This window comes from Aquarana catesbeiana, linkage group LG10 (genome assembly GCF_042186555.1).
Source record: "Aquarana catesbeiana isolate 2022-GZ linkage group LG10, ASM4218655v1, whole genome shotgun sequence".
NCBI lineage: Eukaryota > Metazoa > Chordata > Amphibia > Anura > Ranidae > Aquarana > Aquarana catesbeiana.
Genome location: NC_133333.1, coordinates 76084670 through 76108579, shown reverse-complemented (window position 1 = coordinate 76108579; position 23910 = coordinate 76084670). Strand labels below are relative to the sequence as shown.

The 23910-nt window shown below is 45.3% G+C and overlaps 1 protein-coding gene across 2 annotated transcripts in view; it reads right to left on the bottom strand.

Annotated features, from left to right (window-relative positions):
• LIN7B (lin-7 homolog B, crumbs cell polarity complex component) overlaps positions 1–23910 on the bottom strand; it is a 685864-nt gene that overhangs the window by 387769 nt on the left and 274185 nt on the right. For both annotated transcript variants that reach the window (XM_073602295.1, XM_073602296.1), the window contains exon 4: positions 23–232. In XM_073602295.1, coding sequence (XP_073458396.1) covers positions 23–232 — 210 coding nt within the window. The remainder of the gene's footprint in view (positions 1–22; positions 233–23910) is intronic.

Sequence of the window (23910 nt, the reverse complement as noted above, 5' to 3'; positions counted from 1 at the left end):
ACTTCCATGTAGAATTACTCACCACACCATTGACAGACAGGAGCTGATCTCCACGTTTTAGCCCTCCATGGCGATCAGCCACACCACCAGGAATGATACGTGAGATGTAAATAGGAGAGTTTTGTTCTTTTCCTCCCATAATATTAAACCCAAGTCCTTCATCGGTTTTCGGAAGTTCAACTACGCGTGGATGGGCATGACCTTCACTAGCTGCAAAAGCAGCCACCGTGGCCTAAAAGGAAAAAAAAAAAAGTTAGAGTACCCACCAACAGTTTTTCAGAATTCTCCATGCTTTGCCATGATACCAGTGAAAACAAACATCTATAGCCCATATAGAGAATTAGAAGGGCAAACTCTGAGAATTGGCTGATGTGATCAATATTCATACAAAGTACTCTAAAATACCCTTTTAAAAAGGGCATAAAAAGTCCATATCAGGATTTCTCAACCAGAGTTCCATGGAACACTCGAGTTCCTCCAGAGGTTGCTAGGCATTCCTTGAGCAATGCGCAATTTCTGCCTCCCAGATAAGTTTCCACTAACACCATTGATTTTCTCCAAATTTCTTACAGGGCAGCATCCGAGAGATAGACTCCTCCTTCCTGCAACAGGAAACACATTAGTCCACCATTATAAATTTGTTAGTCTCACCTGTGTGCCTCAGTAGTAGTTGTTTTGTGTTTCCTCCGGACCCACAAGAGCTGCAAACGTTTGTTATTTTATCCAGTCTCTGTGCTTTCTGCAGGGGACTCCCTGACCAGAATCCCATTCAGGCCCTGGGAGAGCGAGCAGGGGCAGCAATCTGAGCCTCGTGGCTCTGCCTGAAGTTTCGCCCCTACAGAGGGGTATGCAACTATCCCCCCAGCTGCACTACATGCCGCCGGCATTTTTCCCCACAGCTACTGCTCCTCGATGGTGGAGGGCCATCCGGCTGAGCCCCGCACTCCAGGTGCTTTAGAGGTTCCCTCGCTGTGCAGGCGACCTGGCCGCCGACCCTCCTGTCGACCCTTCTGCTCACCGATCGTATTCCGCTCGCACAAACATCTCTGCAAGATCCACTCGTTTGCAGTCCTGGGAGGTATAGCAAGAGAGGCCGGACGCATCATTTCCGATCATGCGGTCCGGTCAGCGGCCATCTTGGTGGAGGCTGGAGCCTCCAGGGAAAAGGCCTTTAATGTGCCCCCTCCTTATTGGAAAACCAAGAAAGAGGATGCCAGAGAGGACGTGGCAGGTGCAGGTGTGTCCACCACCCCACACAGGGTCAGCTGGGGGCGGGGCTGGAGCTGGAGTAGGAAGCAGAAAGGGCTCTCTAAACAGAAGATCCCGGTGGCCGGCCAGGTCAAACGCTTCTCCACCCTGCCCTGCAGATCCTGCATGTCAGGAGAGCGCCAAGGTAAGCCAGAGCACTCTGGAGTCACCTCTGTCTTTACCTCCCTACAAACCATACAATTGCATTGTACACTGCCAACCTCACTCAGGCCCTTTGTGCTTGCTTGCAGGCAAAGGCCCCAGAGGAAAAAAGGGCGCAGACCAGAGCAAAGCATGCGCCTCTTGCGGTCACCGGTTTTTCCCTGAGTGGAAAAAAGGTCACTATGCCAAAAATGCACAAAATGGTGGCTAAGGAGTCAAAAGGCTTCCTTAAGGACATGCTTAACTCTTTCAAAAAGGAAATAAAGAGCACTATTGGGCCAATATGCTCAGCAGTAGAGAAGCTGGAGGTGCCAGCAAGCTCTAGCCAAGCCAGTACCCCATCTAGTCGATTCAGATAACTCCGAACAAAACTCAGAGGACGGCTTATGCTGGGATTCCGAGGAGGATGACTCGGCATCAGAGGTCACCCTATTTCCCTCAGAAGACACAGATAATTTTCCAAGGCTCGGTCTCATCTGGTGCGACCTTTCATGCGACTTGGGCCTGCAGAGTCACATGACAAGTCATACCCCGTGACTTCCAATGAGTACCGTTCATATCTGTGCGACTTCAGGTCGCAGCGACTTCAAAGTGGTCCCTGCAATACTTTGGTCCCACTTTGATGCGACTTGAGGTCCATAGACCTCAAGAATACACAGACATGGTTTCAAGTTGCATCAAAATCACGGCAAAATTGCGTCAAAAAATCGTGCGACTTTCAGGTTGCAATAGTGGAACCTAGCCTAAAGGCTATAGCAGACACACTGGGTATCAAAGAGCAAAAAGCTGCAGGGTTTTCCCTGCACAACAAAATATACAAGGGGTTGCAGCCCAGAAAACCCAGGAGAAGCTCTTCATACCAGCTGCGGTCAAGCGCAGGTATCCATTTGCAGAGGAAGACACCAAGACTTGGGCACAAATGTCCCAAAAATGGATGCCTCCCTCATTAGAGTCACAAACAAATCTGACTTAGCTTTTGATGATGTGGAGCATGAGAAGCAGGGGCGGCAATTTTAAATCTGACAATGGCTTCCACCTGCACAGCTTGCACCCTATTAGTTGGCTGTCTCAACTGCAAGCATTCCTAAGAGACACGCCAAGGGAAGAATTAGTGAGGACCATTCCCACACTAACCAGAGTGGCAGCTTTTCTAGCAGATGCCTCGGCTGAAATGGTAAGATATCTTCTAGGGCCACGGCCTTAGGGAAGAGAGCCTGTGGCTGAAAGTCATAGGAGGGGGCATCGCCTTCAAGAATAGGCTGTGTGGGATCCCATTCACAGGAAATTTTCTGTTCGGGCCAGACCTGTAAACGGTCCTGGACAGGACTGCAGTGAAGAACAAAGGGTTCCCCCCAAGCAAAAAAAAGGAGGGAAAGGCGCCCTTTTGTCATTCCAGGAGATTTTAGCCACTTAACAGAAGAGCGGAGGTATGCATGGCCACAATAGACTTGCAAGACGCATACTTGTATGTACCCATAAAGAAAAGTCATCAAAGATACCCAAGGTTCACGATCCAAGGGCCGGTGGTCACCCTGCATCTGCAGTACACATCTTTTGCCTTTCGGCATCTCTTCTGTGCCCAGAATCTTCTCAAAGATTATAGCAGAAGTGCTAAAGGGCCTGAGACAGCAAGGCATAGGCATGATACCATACCTAGACAATCTGCTGTTGTTTGCAGATAAAGCAAAGAACCTAAAAAACAACCTCTGTGCAGGTATTTCCTATCCACAAAACCTGGGGTGGATAGTAAATACAGAAAAATCGTAGCTGACCCCAAGCCAGAGGTGGTATACTTGGATTATGTGCTAGAAGCCAGAGTAACCAAAACCCTCCAGACGGGAGAAAAGGATGAGGCAGTGCTAGGACTGATGATGTCCTTGATCCCAGACTTTACCTGGGCACAGCTCCACATGAGGCCTCTACAGAATCACATTTTGACCCGGTGGGATGGTGATCCACCATCCTTAGAAATGTCCATTCCTGTCCCTTGGTTGGTCAAACAGACTCTTCAGTAGTGGCTCACTCCGCTCCGTTACACCGAGGGGCGCAGATGGGAGCAAGCCAACCCTGTGAGGATTACCACAGACGCCAGTACCCTAGTATGGGGGTGCACATGGAGGATCTCTGTACACAGGAGAGATGTAACTCCAGATGGTCTCGAGCCTCCTAGTATATGAGGGAATTAAAAGCCGTAGAGGAAGCGCGGAGAGCATTGCAACCAGCTATCCAGGGGAAAGATGTCCAGATTCAGTCAGGCAACGCCACAACAGTGGCATACCTGGACAGGCAAGGAGAGACAAAATCTCCTCGTTTGAGCCTGACAGGGGCAATTCTGTCATGGGCTAAGACAAACATGCAATCAACCTCGGGCACCCACTTGAAGGGGGCAGACAACATGCTGGCAGACTTTCTAAGTCGAAATACCATAAAACAGACAGAGTTGTCTCTAAACCAAGCAACCTTCTTGTGAATCATGCAAACCTGGAGAGTGCCCGAAGTAGATCTGTTTGCCTCAAGGACAAATGCGAAACTGCCAAGGTTCTTCTCCCTGGATACCACAGATGGCAACATCAGAGTGGACACGTTCAATCAAAGCTGGGCACACCAGCCGTGTTATGTATTCCCTCTGACCGCCCTAATACCAAAGGTGAGCCAAATAATCATGGAAGAAAAGGGCAACAGTGATACTCGTAGCACCTCACTGGCCCCAGGGAACATGGCTCAGTCACTCGAAGAAACTGTCTCCAGCCGCACCAGATACAGCAAGACCTACCGGACCTCCTATCACGAGGGCCAGTCAACCACCCGAATCGCAAACTCATGAAGCTTTTGGCTTGGTTACTGAGAGGGAGAGGCTGAGAAAGAAATTACTGTCAGACAGAGTGATCAAACCCATTCTAGCCAGCAGAAAAACCTCATAAATAGAGTGAGAAGGAAGTTTGTCCCCTGGTACGGAAACAAACAGGATTCTGAGAGAGAATCATCCTAGCGATTCTGGATTTTCTGCAGGAGGGAGCAGACTTGAACCTCTCTCGGAGCACGCTGAAGTTACAAGTGGCAGCACTCTCCCCCTGTCTGGACATCAAATTAGCAGAGGACCCATTTATAAAGAGATTCCTGATCTCGTTAAATAGAGCCAGACCCGCTAAAGTCGGCAGAACTCCGACATGGAACCTTTCCACGGTGCTCAGAGGATTCCTCTCTCCACCATTCGAACCACTGGAGGAGTGCTCAGATAAGAATCTTACACTAAAAAACGCACTCTTAGTTGCCCTAGTATCGGCCAGGGGAGTAGGTGAAAGTCTCAAGGTTTTTTACACGATGGAACTCTACTGACTAATCCAGGCAGATAAAATAGTCCTCTTGCCAAACCAAGTTTTTCTAACAAAAGTCTCTTCAACCTTTTACAGGATGCAGAATGTGGTTATCACATCTCTTCCTAAGTCAATGGATAGCAGAAAAGAGACACATACAACAAACTAGACGTAATACTCATAGCTTACCTCGAGAGATCCCATGTCATTTGCCCTCTATGCAGGAGTCAGTAAGGCAAAGCAGGCATCGAGACTCACGATGGCCAGAGGGATAAACCTTGCCATACAGATGGCCATTTGGGGACGAAAGCCCACTCGACCAAAGCCTGGGCAACCTCGGTTGCAGAAAAGGCAGGGGCAACTCCGGAGCAGATCTGCAGGGAAGTGACATGGTTGAGCTTCAGTACCTTTGCGAGACACTACCGCAGCGACCAGCTGTCAAGACCAGACATTGGTCGCAAGGTGCTCCTGGCCTTATTCCCACCCTAGTAAGTATTGCTTGATACATCCTCTCGGATGCTGCCCTGGAAGACGATTGGAGAAAACAAAGTTAGGTACCTGGTAACTCTTTTTCTAAGAAGTCTTCCAGGGCAGCACTAGTTCCCACCCTAAGCGATGATACCAGGTATTGTGGGGACGCATTGGCTTACTGAGAGTTCCTTCGGTGCTTTAATACTACTGAGGCACACAGGTGAGACTAACAAATTTATAATGGTGGACTAATGTGTTTCCTGTTGCTGGAAGGAGGAGCCTATCTCTCGGATGCTGCCCTGGAAGACTTCTTAGAAAAAGAGTTACCAGGTACCTAACTCTGTTTTTTTAACTGTAAGGGATCGATACTTCCCAATGACCTAAAGTGTAAGGAGCATTCCTCTCACTGACATCACACTAATGTATCATGAGTTGCGTGAGGCTGAAAAGTTATTGCAAGCGTTCATTTCTGTTGAAAAGGTTGAGAAAGACTGGTCCATATCAATAATGGCAATATTTTGCTTTATGTCTTTGAAAAGGGAAAGGGAGTGGGGATGATAGCCTGTTCAAGTGTGATTGATAGGTCGCAAATTTCAGTGGGGCTTTGAGTTTTTGACACCTCCTATAAACATTTGGACTGGGCCACTGGTCACAATGGAAGAATGGATAATGTGAAATGTGATTGATTGTGATTTCTTTGTAGCTGACTTACAGATCATATTGTATCTCCATGGATTGCATATGTAATTCAGTTGCTTGTAAGCCATTGTTTTTGTATGGTCCTTCTTTAAAAATTGTAAAAAAAGGATAAAAAAAAAAAGTCTGAAGCCATAACCTGCATTCTTGTGCCAGTTTAGGGACTTGAAGCAAAAGGTTTAGCATGATAACCAGGGAGCGAGAATTTTAAGCACTGTAGATCAACAAAAGAAGATTTCATATTTCTCACTTTCCTTCAAAGCAGTTTTGTGATTTTGCAGAAGCAGAACACTGACCCATAGCCAGCACTGATGTGGCCTTATTAGAATGTGATTGAAAGTTCTAGTCAGCATTAGAGATGGGCCGAACACTGCCCTGAACCACAAACACCATTGAAGTCTATGGAAGCCGAACATGAGAAATGAAAAATGCCCAATTTGAAGGCTTATATACAAGTAATTGGCCAGAAAAGGGGTCCAGGTACTGCCCTGGGGGACATGTATCAATACAAAAATATTTTTTAAAAGGATAGTTTTTAAAGGGGTGGTGATTTTAATGATGCTCAAAGTGAAACAATAAAAATTAAAAATTCCTTTAAATATAGTGCCTGGGAGGTCCCCGTAGTCTGCCTGTAAAGTGGCGCATCTGTAGCATGTATAGAAAATGCTGCAGCAAAAATTACATTTATAAAGAAAAAAAAATGAGTCAAATCACATTTAAATTGACTCGCAGTTGCAATTGCTGGCACCCAGCTATTTAAAAAAAAAAAAAACGTGTGGGGTCCCAGTGTCTATACAAATTGGAGACTCTAAAAGACCCAATCTCACTTGCCTTTGGAGATTGGACTCCACTCTCCTAGCAGTCCCTGACCATTGCCAAGCAATCTCAAAGGCTCACGCCTTATTTTTCTAAACAAACACCTCCCCGGACATTTCTTTTCCCACATTATGGACCACATACAAGGCCTTTATAAGAGGTATTTTGATAAAACTGCAAGCCAATGTTAAAAACCAGAGGAGAAAGCAAATTGAAGAGGTCCTAACTTTGATTAAAAACAAGGAGGATCAAAACAAACAACATCCATCCCTTGCATTATTCTCCTTTCTATTAAATGATAGAAACACACTTTGCTCCCTTTTGATCCACCAATTTGATTATAATTTTAAACAATCCAAAGCAAACTATTATTCATTAGGGAACAAAGCTGGTACTCTACTAGCAAAATCAGTCAAACAACAACACTTAAAAACAAAAATCAAATTAGTTCACCACCACACTACCAGAAAACCTGTAATTAACTCTTCGGATATTGCTGATGCGTTTGGTGACTTCTACCAATCTCTATACAATCAGATCAATCAAACCATCAGATATACAAGACTTTCTGAATTCAGTGAATCTCCCTGCCCTATCGACTACCCAAACTCAGTCCTTATCAAAACATTTTTCTCCAGCAGAAATGAAAATAGCCATTAAAACTCTCCCACCTAAAAAATCCCTTGGAGGTAACGGCTACACAAACGGGTATTACAAACAATTTGCCTCCATATTATCTCAACACCTTTCTGACCTCTTCAATTATGCAGCATCCTCTGGTTCCCTCCCTAAAGAGATGTTACAATCTGCTATTACAACAATACCCAAACCCGGTAAGGATCCACAGGAAGTGCAAAATTTATAGACCTATCTCTCATCAATACTGATGTCAAATTGTATGCAAAAGTCATAGCTAGAAGACTGCTCACCTTCACTCCCTCACTAATACACTCAGACCAGGTAGGATTCGTTCCAGCCCGACAAGCCCCATATGCCACAAGAAGGTTAATCTCCTTAATTCATGATTTGAAAGCCAAAAAAATGCCTTCTCTGCTCCTCTCCCGCAGAGAAGGCATTTGACCGAATACACTGGGGATTCTTGCAGGCTGTACTGGAAAAATTTGGCATTACAAATTATTTGGATACAAAATGCTACAATGGCACTCTACTTCTCCCCATCTGCCAAAGTTCTAAGTGATGGAGTACTCTCCAAGCCATTTGACATTTCAAATGGCACTAGGCAAGGATGCCCTCTATCCCCCATAATATTTGTGCTCCTCATAGAACCCCTTGCTGCGAAGATCCGTTCTGAACCCTGCATTTCAGAAATTACGTTAAAAGGGACTGAACATAAGATCAGTCTCTTTGCAGATGACATAATTCTGATGATTGCCAACCCAGCCCAGTCCCTTTAGTCTATTCGTAATATTCTATCCCAATATAATGAGGTCTTCTATTTTAAATTGAATAAAGCAAAATCTGTAATCTTAAATTTTCACACACCTTTGGCCACACAAAAAACCTTGACAAACACCTTCCCATTCAGCTGGGCTAAACAATCAATCCCATACCTAGGCATCAATTTAACCCCCAAAACTGCCTATTTTTTTTAATGCAACTACAAACCAACAATGCAATCTCTACCCAAAGATCTACTATCCTTTCAATCCTTTGGCGTGTCAAAACTAGGACGTATAGCAATACTCAAAATGTTCATACTCCCTGCTATACCTATTCAGGACTCTCCCTATCCCACTTCCCTCTAAGTACTTTCACACTATACATAAGCATATAAACCTATATATTTGGGAATTTAAATGTCCTAGATGCTCCTCCCTTCTCTTACATAGACCAATGAAAAGTGCCGCCCCCCCCCCCATATTCACTTATATTACATGGCCACACTACTTGACCGGATGTACTTTTGGTGGCACCCAACCAAAGAAAAAACTTGGTCACAGATGGAAACCCCATCATTTCACCCACTCACTCCATGTAACTTCCTACTCTTAAGCTCTAAATTCCCTAAACACCGTAGATTAACGCATCCATGTATTAAAGCATCTCTCGAAATGTGGACGTCCTTACTCTCCTACGAGGCTCCACTTCTCAAATCCATAGGTTTACCTATTGATACCCTTAAAGGCATAATACCTGATCTAAATTTAACACCCTGGATAAAATGTAAGATCCAGACTCTGCAACACATCTACAGTGACAGAAAACTGACACCTTTCTGGTCCTTACAAGATACATTTGACTTATCTTCTTCTGAGTTTTATGCTTACATAAGAATCTACCATTATTTAATCACCTGTGCGATCCCACCTAGCACCACTCTCCTGGTCCAAATATTACAATTCTATGAAACTCGTAAGTATTTGGGACATGGAATACCCTTCTTTCATTCCTATCTCAATAACCTAAAACACACCATCAGATCTTCTTCTTTAAACAAATGGGAACTGATCCTTGGTAGTAATATACCTGACCTTTCCTGGGACAAAATACTATCCTACGCCGCCAAAGCCTCCCGATGTACGAATCACTGGGAGTCTTACTCCTCCATACTCCACCTCTGGTATATAACACCTTTGAAACTCTCAAAAATTTATGACAACAACTCGACTCACTGATAATGGCAATGTGGAGAACAAGGCTCATTACTTCATATCATGTGGTCCTGTAAATCCCTCACGTCCTATTTGCATCAAATTTTCAAACTGTTAGCAGGGGTAACAGGAATAATAACCAATCCAGACCCTAAACTGGCATCACTCCACATAGGCATAGAGGAACTCCCCCCAACTCCAGGAATATTACTATCCACATACTCCATGCAGCAAAACTAGCCATTACTAGATTGTGGAAATACCAATGTGTCAGAAACCATGAAATCAGACTGAGACAGAAGTATAGTTAAATCACACTTGTTTAATAATAAAAGTAAAAAGAACAAACATAGTCAAAACATAGCCAAAGTTCAGTAACCGGAATGGATAGTCAGCCAAGCAGAAGTCAGGGATCAATGTAGTGGAACAGCAAGCAGGATCTGGAGCCAGAAGGGATGTCAGCAAAGCCAGTCTTTAACCACTTCCATACAGGGCATTTTCACCCCCTTCCTGCCCAAGCCAATTTTCAGCTTTCAGCGCTGTCGCACTTTGAATAACAATTGCGCGGTCACACAACACTGTACCCAAATGAAATTTTTATCATTTTTTCCCCACAAATAAAGCTTTCTTGTGGTGGTATTTGATCACCCTACGGTTTTTATTTCTTGCGCTATAAACAAAGCAAGAGTGGCAAGTTTGAAAAAACACAATATTGTTTACTTTAGGCCGATACATATTCTTCTACATATTTTTGGTAAAAAATATCGCAATAAGCGTATATTTATTGGTTTGCGCAAAAGTTATAGTGTCTACAAAAAAAGGGGATAGATTTATAGCATTTTTTTTTTTTTTACTAGTAATGGCGGCAATCTGTGATTTTTATCATGACTGCGATATTGCGGCGGACACATTTGACACATTTTTGGGACCATTCACATTTATACAGCGATCCGTGCTATTAAAATGCGTTGATTACTGTATAAATGTGACTGGCAATGAAGTGGTTAACCAGGAGGGGGCGCTGTAGGGGTTAATTATGTTCCTAAGGAGTGATTCTAACTGTGGGGGGAGGAGACTCACAAGGGGAGGAGACCGATCGGTGTTCCTCTGTACAAAGAACACACCATCGGTCTCCTCCCACCTGACAGGACGTGGATCTGTGTGTTTACACACACAGATCCATGGTCCTGCTCAGTTACCAGGCAATCGCAGGTGCCCGGCGGACATCGTGGCCTCCGGGCACACGCACCGGGACCCGATTGACGCGATGGGCCCCCTGGGGGGCCTGGAAGGCTGTCACGTCATATGATGGTGGCCCAAGATAACAGCTGCACCGTCCCCCCGTCATATGACGGTGGGCGGGTAGCAAGTGGTTAAACAAGAACGCCGGAGATAGTTTCTTGTGATGTGACCAAGGCGAAGGCAGAGCTCCTCTGGACTTGACAGCTTAAGTAGGCAGGACTGATGAGCAGGATCATCAACAGCTGGGTAACTGTGAGAGAGATGGGAGCTGGCAATTAGCCGACTGTCGAGCGGCCAGCTCAGAGAAGGAAGGGCTGAGCCCAGCCCTGACAGTACCCCCTCCTCAACGACCCCTCCCCCTCGGAGGACCACCCGGCTTGAGGGGAAAATGTCTATGGAAATATCGTAGGAGGACAGGGGCATGTACGTCCAAGGATGAGACCCAAGAGCTTTCCTCCGGACCGTACCCTTTCCAATGCACCAGGTACTGTATGCGCCCAGGGAACCTACGGGAGTCCACAATGGACTGTACTTCATACTCTTCATGGTTCTCAACATGTACAGGGTAAGGACGTGGCACAGAGGTGTTAAAGCGGTTACAGACCAAAGTTTTTAATAAGGAGACATGAAAAACATTTGAAATAAGCATATTAGAAAGAAGGTCTAATGCGTAAGCTACTGGGTTAATCCTGCGAAGAATACAGAAAGGCCCAATAAACCAAGGTGCGAACTTCAATGAGGGAACACGAAGTCAGAGGTTGCGAGATGACAGCCAGACCCTGTCCCCAACCTGGTAGGAAGGCGCAGTCAGGCGTCTGTGGTCAGCATGGAGTATGTACCTATCATTAGCATGACGCAAAGCCTCCTGGACTTGTGCCCAAGTGAAACCAAGACCACGGAGATGCTCCTCTAATGCAGGAATACTCTGCGGAACAAACAAGTCAGGCAACATGGAAGGTTGGAAACCATAATCTGCCATAAACGGGGACAATCGGGAAGCAGAATTCAAGGCACTGTTGTGAGCAAACTCTGCCCAAGGTAATAGGTCTGACCAGTTGTTATGATGGTCAGAAATATAGCAACATAGGAATTGCTCCAAAGACTGGCTCATTCAGTGGCCCCATTAGACTGCGGGTGATACTCAGAGGAGAAAGCAAGCTGAATTCCCAACTGTGCACAAAAGGCTCGCCAGAACCGGGACACAAACTGACTACCCCTGTCCAAGACAATCACCTTGGGTAGCCCATGTAAGCGAAAGATCTCCCGAGCAAAAATAGAAGCCAGTTTCTTAGAAGTGGGCAACTTCTTAAGTGGAATACAATGACACATCTTTGAGAACTGGTCTACCACCATAAGGATAACAGTGTTGCCTTGGGAGTTGGGTAACTCCACAATGAAATTCATAGACAGGTGGGTCAAGGGCCTCTCTCCATTGGGTATGGGTTGTAGGAGGTCCACTGGAAGGTGTCGTGGAGTCTTACTCTGAGCACACACGGAACGGGCAGCTACGAAGGCAGTTACATCAGTATGTAGACTAGGCCACCAGAATTGTTGGGAAATGGCCCAAATGAGTTGATTTTTCCCAGGGTGGCCAGCTGCCTTGGGAGAATGGTAAGTCTGGAGCATGGCAGTATAGAGACTCTCTATAGCAAAGCAGCAGTCACAAGGTTTCTCAGGAGGACCATGGACCTGAGAAGCAAGAATTTTGTCACCCAAAGGAGAAGTGAAACTGGTGCAAACCGTAGCCAGAATACGATCAGGAGGAATCACAGGACCCGGAACCGACTCCAACTTGGAAGTGGAGGAAAATTGTCATGACAAGGCGTCAGCCTTTACATTACATGAGAGAATGTAATTGAAACTTGACAAGAAAAGAGCCCATCACGCCCTTCTGGAAGTGAGGTGTTTAGCTTCAGACAAGAATGTGAGATTCTTATGGTCAGTAAGAATGAGAACTGGCACAGTGGTACCTTCGAGGAGATGTCTCCATTCTTTCAGGGCTAAAATGATCGCCAACAGCTCTCTGTCACCAATTTCGTAATTGCACTCCGCAGGTGACAATTTCTTGGAAAAGTAGCCACAAGGATGCATAGCGCTCTCAGAGGTAGGACATTGAGACAGAAGGGCGCCAACATCAGTCTCAGAAGCATCAACCTCAAGGATAAAAGGTAACATAGGATCAGGATGTGCCAACACAGGAGCAGAAACAAAGGCAGCCTTTGAGACTCTCAAAGGCCTTAATGGACTCTGGAGACCAACTCTGTGGGTTACCGTCCTTTCTGGTCATATCAGTCAGGGGCTTGACCAGAGATGAGAAGTTACGAATAAACTTCCGATAATAGCTGGCAAAGCCCAGGAAACGCTACAGAGGATGTAAACCTACGGCTCGGGGCCACTGTAGGACTGCCGAAAGTTTCTCTGGGTCCATCGAAAAACCAGCAGTGGAAATGATATAGCCCAGGAATTTAACCTGTTCACGATGGAACTCACACTTCTCCAGTTTACAATAGAGATTGTTCTCTCTTAGTTTCTGAAGCACACGACAGACATCTGTGTGGTGGCTCTCCAGGGACTTGGAAAATATGAGGATATCATCGAGATAAACCACCACAAATAACTGCAACAAATCTCGGAGGACACCGTTAATAAATTCCTGGAAAACTGCCGGGGCATTACAAAGGCCAAAAGGCATTACGAGGTACTTATAATGGCCTGTTCTGGTATTAAACGCAGTTTTCCACGCCCTCCTTAATCCTCACGAGATTGTATGCCCCTTTCAAATCAAGCTTTGTGAAAACCGTTGCTCTCTTGAGGCGGTCAAATAACTCTGTAATCAACGGAATTGGATAGGCATTCTTATTTGTGAAACGATTGAGACCTCTATAATCAATACAAGGTCTCAGTTCACCGCTCTTCTTCTTCAAAAAGAAGTAACCAGAACCAGCAGGAGACGAGGATGAAACCTCGAGAAAGTGCATCTGCCACATACTCCTTCATGGCCTTATCCTCCAAGACCAACAAAGGGTAAACCCAGCCATGAGGGGGTATGGCACGAGGCTGAAGGTCAATTGCGCAATCATACGGCCGGTGTGGAGGCAAACTACCGGCTTGACCTTTGTTAAAGACATCACTAAAATCGCGGTACTCCTCCGGCAGGAGGATAGTGAAGAGGTGCACAGGACCTTGGCTACCTTCTGGAAGCATGTCTCACTACATTATGGTGACCAGGAGAGAACCTCAGCACGAGGCCAATCAAAAGAGGGGTTGTGCCTCTGTAACCAAGGATAATCAATAACCAGTGAAAACTTAGGTAAGGAAATAACTTGGAATTGGATTATCTCATGGTGAAGAGCCCCTACGGCCATGGACAATGGAACCGTCTCATGAGTCACATGGGCAGGCTGTAGAGGTCTTCCGTCAAGAGCCTCAATGGCAAGTGAAGTGTCACGCAGCTGCAGCTGAATTGAGTGCTTCGATACAAAGGCAGCATCAATGAACAGGCCTGCAGCCCCAGAGTCGATTAGAGCTTGTATCTCGATGGACAACTCAGCCCAAGAAAGGGTGACCAAAACCACGGGCTTATCCTTCTGGATAACTGGGGACGAAACAACGCCACCTAAGGTCTGTCCGTGACAGGACCTCAAGGTTCGGCCGTTCCCTGGACGGGTAGGACAAGACTTAAAAAAGTGACCTGTCTGGTCACAATAAAGGCACAATCTCTCCATCCTCTTAAAGGTTCTCTCATCCGCAGAGAGACGCGTGAAGCCCAAGTGCATGGGTTCATCTTCACTGACAGACTCGGTACCAGGAGGCATGGGAGGTAAAAGGAGGCACGTGTGGGACTGCAAAGCTCGGAGGCCAAGGTACAGGAGGCTTCCGCAAGCGCTCTTTAAAAGAGAGTCTTTCTCTGAGTCTAGAGTCAATTAGGATGGCAAACGTGATCAACTTCTCCAGCTCAGTGAGTATATCTCGGGCTGCTATCTCATCCTTGATGGAATCCAAGAGACCATGAGAAAAAGCAGCCCTGAGGGCTTCATTGTTCCAAGCGACCTCTGTTGCCAGAGTACAAAATTCAATGGCGTAGTTGGCTACAGTTCTCGTACTCTGTTTGATGGACATGAGGCACTTGGCAGCAGAAGCGGAGCGTGCAGGAACATCACGCTACCCTTTTAAAGGAGGCCACAAACTCAGGGTAACTCAAGACAACAGGTTTTTGCGTCTCCCATAGAGGGTTTGCCCAGGCCAAGGCTCTCTCAGAAAGCAAAGATATCATGAAACCTACTTTGCTTCTGTCCGTGGGAAACGCCTGGGGCAGCATCTCAAAGTATATCTCAACCTGGTTGAGAAACCCTCTGCATTGAACTGGATCACCCCCAAATCGCTGGGGAAGTGGAGCGGAACCAGACATACCTCTTATAGAGGTAATACTCGAGGCGGGTGCCTGCACAGAGACTGGTGCAGCAGCAGGGATGGCCTGCAACTCAGGTTGTACCGGAGCAGCCACAGTGGGAGATTCCAGGTTAGCCGTGCGATCCAGGAGCATTTGTAACGCTATGGCAAACTGATCCATGCGGCGATCTTGCTCATCCAATCTGAAAAAAATATTACCAACAAGTCGATTGACTGTATCTTCTGAATTCATGGCCTTCGCCTACTGTCAGAAACCATGAAATCAGACCGAGACAGAAGTACAGTTAAATCACACTTGTTTAATAATAAAAGTAAAAAGAACAAACATAGTCAAAACATAGCCAAAGTTCAGTAACCGGAATGGATAGTCAGCCAAGCAGAAGTCAAGCAGAAGTCAGGGATCAAAGTAGTGGAACAGCAAGCAGGATCTGGAGCCAGAAGGGATTTCAGCAAAGCCAGTCTTTAAACAGGAATGCAGGAGATAGTTTCTTGTGATGTGACCAAGGTGAAAGCAGAGCTCCTCTGGACTGGATGGCTTAAGTAGGCAGGACTGACGAGCAGGATCATCAACAGCTGGGTAACTGTGGAGAGAGATGGGAGCTGGAAATTAGCCAACAGCTGAGCGGCCAGCTCAGAGAAGGAAGGGCTGAGCCCAGCCCTGACACAATGATAACCGAAACAGTCGCAGAACTCAATTACCAATGTGATATGGAAAGAAGATTTGCATTAAGAAACCTTTCATACTCCAAATGTGGTCACTATGGATACACAACCCTAACTGCACAGTGTTATGTTAATAATCTATACTATACTGAAGTGAATATGTATACATTTAACCTATACTTGACTGGCATGTTGCGTCTTAAGTACTCTGACCTATGCATTTCCTGCCCCATACCCCCCCCTCTATCCTCCCCCCCTTCAACCTCTTAACCAATCCCTCCCTTGAGTTCTCGTTCCTACTGTTAATTGGCCATACAGCCGCTCGTTATGTATTATTTCTAAGATGTGAACTCAAATAAGTACTATGTCACATGCTTTGTTTTAAAATCAATAAAAACAATTGAAAAAAAAAAAAGACCACCCTTAGCCACATCTACAAGTTGGGTAGAGAGCCACATCTAAATGTATTAAGTAATACATATATTGATTTTTTTTTTCAGGACAAACAAGGCTTTCCTTTGGTAATATTTTCTTGAAAAGGTTACTTTATTTTTATGCAATCTATACACAAAGACATAACAAACGTAAAAAAAAAATAAAATTGTTAAGTTTTAAAACTAGTTAATAAAAAATATAAATGCTATTCTGAATTTGTTCATTTACATGAGACTAAAATTTTGATTCTGGTACAAAGCATGGCAATTATTTGCAATTGAAATAATAAAAAAAAAAAAAAACGGAGGAGATGAGGATGTGACGCGTGACGTCTGAGCGGGGGGAGGGGCCTGATGGCGGTGCTGGGGTGAGGGTCGGGGACGAGCTGTACCGATCGGACAGGGTACGCAAGGAGCGGGGTGAGAGCCCACGACGTGCCCGGGAAAGGAATCCCCAAAGGACTACACGATCCCCCCAGCCCTGAAAACGCTAGCAGCGGCGTGAGCCCGAAGCAAACCCTCTCTGCCGGCAGGAGCGGCTGGGTCAGAGACGGGATCCCAGGAGTCCCGAACTGGAAGCAGCGTGAAGCAAGGGAGGAAGTGGAGGCTTGCCAGGTGATTAGCCCCGACTGTGGAGCTGAAGTTGGAGCAGACAGCAGCATTTGCTGAGCCCGTTCTGGATGCTTGGCTGGCCGGATCTCGCCTCCCCCATCCCCAACTTCAAATGCCTATTACTTCCCACCCTGCAGCTGATTTAAGGTATCCGAATTGGGGCAGTTCAAAGCGTGCGGAGCGCTAGGCAGCTGGAGACAAAAGGTATGAAAGTTTTTGTAATCATATACTGAAGACTTACAAGGAAGAATGATGTGGTTTGGAGTTTGGAGATACTAGGAAAGCTCACAGAGAACGGTGATCAATGGTCATCATAGACCAAGACTTTCCCGTGTCTTTTTTCCTTTTTTCTTTTTTTTTTTTACTTTTCTCTTCCCTCTTTTTACTGTGTATTATGCGGGGGTGCTTTTGAGCTAGACAAGATAGACCCCAGGAACCGGGGAGCAGGGGTGCACCCCACATGCGTACCAGTCTAGTCAGGTACAAGAGGGGCGAAAAACTGGGACTTCTCTGCGACAATTAATACAAGTAGTGCTAGTGCCCTGGGTGGGAAGGAGCACGAAGTACAACGGAGCAACAAAGCAGCGTTTGGTAGTTGGAGGTCTGGAAACCATAAATTAAACATATATATCAATTACCAGAGGTTAAGAGCCGTTAGGAGGGCGAAGCATGAGAGGTCAGTCCCAAAGAACAACAGAACCTAAGAACCCAAGGGAGAGTCTAAACTCCAGCTCAATACAAAAATATCTTAAAGAAGCAAGCTTAAAGAGCCCCAGAATGGACACGAAACAATCAGGAACAAAAGATAAAAAGAAAGACCAACAGAAACAAAAGGGGGAACAGGGGGATAGGCCCAGGGAAGATCCAGAGCCAGAAGGAGCGTATGCCAGTAGCGATATTGAAGAGCAAAGAAGCATGGCGCTCGCCCCAAATAAAACAGAAATGATGGAAATGTTTGCCAAACTTGAAAATGTTATAAAAGCAGAAATATTGAACGTACGCACGGACATGGGACATCTGTTATGCAGAGTGGAAGAGGCAGAAGAGGTGTCAGGAAAGCAAGCAAAAGAGATTTTAGATCTAAAAGCGCAAGTTAGGAAAATGCAGAATGAAAATCACATGTTGGCATATAAAATGGAAGAACAGGAGAACCAGAGTCGTCGTCAAAATCTGCACATCAGATCTATCCCGGAGCAACACAACGAGGATTTAGGGGAGAAGATGAGAAAAATATTCAACCCTATCCTGGGCAGGCGTGTAGAGGAGGCCCTGAGGATTGATAGGGTACACAGGGTTAGGAAACACCCAAATATTAAACAAGAAATTCCCAGAGATGTGAATTGTGAAGTTCCATGCCTACAAGGATAAAGAAAAGATTTGGAAGAACCTTAGGGGGGGCCCCCCCGATATGCTTTGAAAATAAAAATCTTCAGATCTTTACAGATCTCTCTGCGGGAATTTTGGCTCGGAGAAGGCAGTTGAGACCACTGCTCGAACAGCTTAGGAGGGCCAATTTGAAATATAGCTGGGGGTTCCCAACATCCCTGATTGTTATAAAGGAAGGGAGATCCTATAAGATGAGATTCCATGAAGAGATGCAGGACTTTTGTGACAGTCTGGGTTTGCCTATCCCCGACGCGGCAAGAAGGGAGAGTCGTTGAGTACAGGGGATACCAACATGGCATTCAATAGATGAACTGAGGGACAACCGGGGGGGGAGAGGGGGGATGTTGTGTTTTTTTTTTTTTTCCTCTCTCCCATCTGCTCTGGGGAGCCCACATGAAACGATACTGGACTCAAGTTATAAAAATGCCTGGACTGAGGAATAAGGCGGGGGAGTATTTGACAAAATGGGGGCCACTGGTGGGTGGGTGGGGCTTCTGGGGAGGTTGACGCTCTTGGTCGGGGTGCTCGTTCTCCGCCCCTCCTGTCCCTCCGCCCTATTAAAGGGCGGGGGGGTACCGGAGGTTGTCGTCGGAGCACCACCCCTGGAAAGGAGGCGCGCAGTATGGGATTTAGATTATCCCCTACATGCGGGCTCTGGGCTGGTATACAGCCGGGAGGAGGGGGTGGGTTGGGGTGGGGGAGTGGGGGGGGAAGGGCGGGGGAGGGAAGAGGGTGGGGGAGGGGTTTTCCTGCAGGGTGGGCTACAGCCGAGCAGCCGTCAGGGGAGTGGGGATAAATCGAGCTAAATGCCAGATCTCAAATTTTTTACATATAATGTGAAGGGATTGAACTCGCCTATGAAAAGACACAAAGTACTTAAGGAACTTCAACATTATAGAGCTGATATAGTATTTCTTCAGGAGACCCATCTGGCCACTGATTCTAGAATTAGGCTGTTCTCCCCAGGTTTGCCCCTGTGGTTCTATGGTGATACGCCTATTAAGAGATCCAAGGGAGTAGTAATAGGGTTTTCAAAGGCCTCTAATTTTTCACTAGTAGATAGGGTGACGGACCCAGATGGCCGATTTATTTTTTTGAAGGGCAACATGGGGAATAAAATGTTTACCTTAGTGAATGTCTACTGCCCCAATAAAAATCCTACGGTGTTCCTAGGACAGGTGCTGGCGAAACTAGTGAAGTTTAGGGAGGGTGAGGTGGTTCTGGCGGGGGATTTTAACTTTTGCCTTAACCCTGATCTGGATAGTACGTCCCGGGATCAGGGGACAAGGAAGGTCCTACTTAGTGCAATAGGGCGTCGGCTGCATCGCTGCCATCTGATGGATGTCTGGAGGATGCAGCATGCAAAGGTTAAGGATTATACCTACTTTTCCCCTGTGCACGGGACGTATTCAAGATTAGATTACATATTTACGGACCATAGTTTGCTGGATTGGGTGGAGGAATCTAGAATAGAAATTATCTCCCTATCAGATCATTCACCGGTCACAATGAAGTTGAGGATCCCGGAGTTGCAAAGGCAACCCTTCTCGTGGAAGTTGAATGAATACTTGCTCAATGATCAAAAAGTATTAGAAAGGGTCCAGGAAGAGGTTGACCTTTTCTTTAAATCAAATGACACAGGAGAAGTTTCCCCTTCCATTTTATGGGAAGCGCACAAAGCGTATATCAGAGGGGTCCTCATTTCCATTGGGGCAGGGGCGAAAAAAAGAGAAAAGAAGAAAGGGAAAGGTTGATCGAGGAGATCTTCTTACTGGAACAGAACCATAAAAAGCTGAAAGGTCAGAGTCAGGACGGCTTCCGCCAGTTATCCGCTAAAAGGGAGCAGATGAGGGACTTTGTGGCACAAGACTCTAAAAGGGCTCTCAATAAGATAACAAGAGATAATTATTTTTGGGCAAATAAGTCGAGCAAGCACCTGGCCAGGCTAGTAAGAAAGAAAAGGGACCGGAACTTTATTGAGGAAAATACAGAATAAAAAAGGGGAGACAATAGCCACTAGTAAAGGGATAGCAGAAGGGTTTAAAAAGTTTTATGAGGCCTTATACTCCATTGGGCAACACAGAGTAGGTGATCTATATAATGTGAAGGGATTGAACTCGCCCATGAAAAGACACAAAGTACTTAAGGAACTTTAACATTATAGAGCTGATATAGGAGTTCTTCATGGGGAGGGTAGAGGAATTCCTGAGGGGGGGCGGGTGTAGTGGAGCTATCTGAGGAAGATAGAGGTATCCTTGATAGACCCATAGGAGTGGAGGAAATTTTGGCAGCTCTGAAAAATTCCCCAAAGGGTAAGAGCCCAGGTCCAGACGGGTTCACTACCCTAAACCTAGAAAAATTGAAACACATTCTTTTACCTAGGCTCTGTCATTTTTGGAATTAGTTGGGTTCCAACTGTGTAATGGAGAGAGAAGCCCTAACAGCCTCTATCACATTGATATTAAAAGAAGGTAAAAATGCTAGGCTCTGTTCGAGTTATAGACCAATTTCGCTGCTAAATGCAGATGTTAAACTTTATGCTAAAGTTCTGGCAAGCAGATTGAAGGATAAAATGACCACCCTGGTACATGCAGACCAGGCGGGTTTTGTGCCGGGGAGACAGAGTAGGGACAATGGGGTGCGAGCAGCGCTTCTGTTGGAGTCCAGCAAACTTGGAGGGCCCCCAGTTCTATTCCTGTCAGTGGACGCAGAAAAAGTGTTTGACAGGGTAGACTGGGGGTTCATGATTAAAACTTTGGAAGTAATGGGGGTCGGCCCAAGGTTTATTTCTTGGGTCAAGATACTCTATAATAACCCCTCGGCATCCGTAAGGGTGAATGGGGTTCTTTCCAGACCCTTTAATATGGAAAATGGTACTAGGCAGGGGTGCCCTCTATCCCCCCTCCTATTTGTCTTGTCCCTTGAGCCTTTACTAGCCACTATTCAAAACAATCCAGACTGTAGCGGGGTGAAGATAGGAGCAGAGGAACATAAACTCGCGGCTTTTGCTGACGACGTTATGTTCTTTATTGCGAACCCCAGAATTACCATACCAAACGTGTTACAGATCCTTAGAAGATATGGGGAGATTTCCAATTTTAAAATAAATCTGAGGAAGTCGGAGATCCTGAATATCAATGTGGGTAAACAAGAGGAGGCTCGCCTTGCAGAGGTGTTTCCCTTTCCCTGGAAAAAGGAAATTAAGTACTTGGGGATAAAATTATCCAATACATTCAAAAAATTGTATTTAAATAATTACATCCCGTTGCTGGATGAGATCAGGCAGGAAGTCAGAAGACTATCGTCGAGGCCCCTCTCATGGCTTGGCCGTGTGAATGCAGTTAAAATGATGTTAACACCTAAAATATTGTATAAATTTCAAATGCTACCAATTCCACTCCCCCAATCTTATCTAAGATCTTTAAGAGGTTTGATAGCAAGATTTGTCAGGGGCAGTAAAAAGCCACGTATCTCTTACGCAGTCCTGAGTAGGGGAAAAAAAAAAAGGCGGACTAGCTCTGCCAGACTTTAATAAGTACTATCTATCAGTAATATTGTCATGAGTCATTGAATGGTCAAAAAAGGGTTCGGAGAAGAGATGGGTCAATATAGAACACTATTTAAGTAACACTGAACTAGGTCATATTATTTGAAATCCCCCAAAATATAGAGCACTGGGCACTAACACGGCGGTATTGACACGTACTCTTAAATTACTCTTAAATTTTGGGATCAGATTTATGCACAGAATAAGTGGACACATAATTCACCTTTGATTTACATGAAAGACAACATATTTTTTGAGCCGGGGATGAGGGAGGTGGGGGAGAATTGGATAAAAGATGATTGCATCCAACTAAAAAATTTTATCAGCAAGGGGGAAATACGCACGTTTGCCGATTTGCAGGCTGAATCTGAGTTGTGGGTGATGGATGGGTGGAAGTACGTCCAGCTTTCGCACTTCATAGATAGGTTACCGAAACCACTCAGAAGCGAGGAGGAGTATAAACCACTCGAGCAGCTGTGTGAGGGAGCAATCGGGTGGTTCTATCGCTCAAATTTATAGGATTCTGGGGGCTAGGGGGGAGCTGGAGGTACCTCCATACATCAAGAATTGGGAGCGGGAGTTAGGGTCACAATGTAGTAAATCCACGTTAGAGAAGATATTGAAGATGGTACATTATTCGGCACTTGATACTAAGAGAACTGAAATACATTTTAAATGTCTTGCAAGATGGTACGCCACCCCAGACAAATTAAGTAAATTCGATAGTACTAAATCCGAGATATGTTAGAGAGGGTGCAATTGTTTAGGAACAATGGCCCATATCTGGTGGGAGTGCCCCATTATAAAAACATTCTGGAAAAAAATCATAACATTGATCAAGGAAATTACAGATGCAGTAATTTTAGAAGATCCATGGGTGTGTTTATTCCATGGTACGGAGGAGTCGGTGAAGAGATACCAATTTTCTATTGTCCCTATATTGCTGGACGCGGCCAAGAAGCAGATTGCAATGAAATGGCTTGATCCGGCAAGTCCAAACACCCGAGACTGGCTTTTCTGCATAAATGAAATCTACAATGTCGAGAGTATGGACAGTAGGGGATTGGTACCTGATGAGGGAGATGAACAGGCAGACAAATGGGCAGTATGGCAAAAATTTAAAAATACTTGGAGTTATTTGGAGGAGATCCTAAGTGTCGTATGAAGGGCGGGGGATCCGGGAGTGTCTGGTAGGAGCAATAGTGTAGGCTGTTCTCTCTGTAACCATCTGCAGGAGGTGGGGGGGCTGGGGGGTTGGGGGTTCAGGGAGGTTGTTATTAAAATGCTGCAATTTGGTAAATGTGTTGTATACGTGTAGGGCTTGGTTTTGTATTGATAAAATATTAAATAAAGAATAAAAAAAAAAAAGAAAGAAAAAAAAATGATTTTTTTCAACTGTGTACATTTTTATGCTACATTAAAAAATTAACACAATAAATTAAAAAAAAATATTCCATTAATGGTTAATAATACAGCAGAAAAAAACAGCAGGTGCAGGTAGGAAGGACTTAATAGGGGCTTATTAGGATCAACTAAGGCATAATAAGGTGTAAAATACTAGAAGGGTTGCTTTAACTGACATCATATGCAAATGAAACGTCACCCCCTTTGATGATTCCTCCATCCACATTGTTTTTTTTCAGCCCGCTGACTGAATAAAAAAAACAACAAATCATCTATGGCCAGCTTTACTATAATCACTCTTTCACAGGAGTGGTTTGCTGCTTGTAGTATTTTGGGATTAAAGTGGTAGCAAACCACGGCAGGTTAAAAAAACAAAACAAAATAAAAAAACACCTGTAAGGCAATTGCATAATGTGTTAGTATGCATGGCATACTAGCACATTATCAAATACTTACCTTAGAACAAAGCCATCCAGGGACGAACTGTCACCACTGAGAGGGCTTCCATCTTCCCCTAGTCTTTCTTCCGGGTTCACTGGCTCTGGCTGTATGAGTGGCTGGAGCCGCAATGACATCACTCCCGCACATGTGAGGATGTCACCCTGCATCCAGGGTGAATATTTCCTAAACGGTGCAGGTTTAGGAGATATTTATCACAAAACTGACTTTACTACCGCTTTAAGCTTTTCACCACAATTAATAAAAAAGAATTACTGACCCCCTGTATCAATCAACCAATATGTAAAACAAAAATAAAATTCAGGTTACTTGACAAGTATAGGCTTATTTTAAAGTGGTTGGAAATTGCTTTTCTCCTTCCTTCCAATGAGTGCCCCCACAGAAAGCTTCATTCTATGAGGGCACTTGTGTGGGCTTGCTTCTGAGCCTTGCTG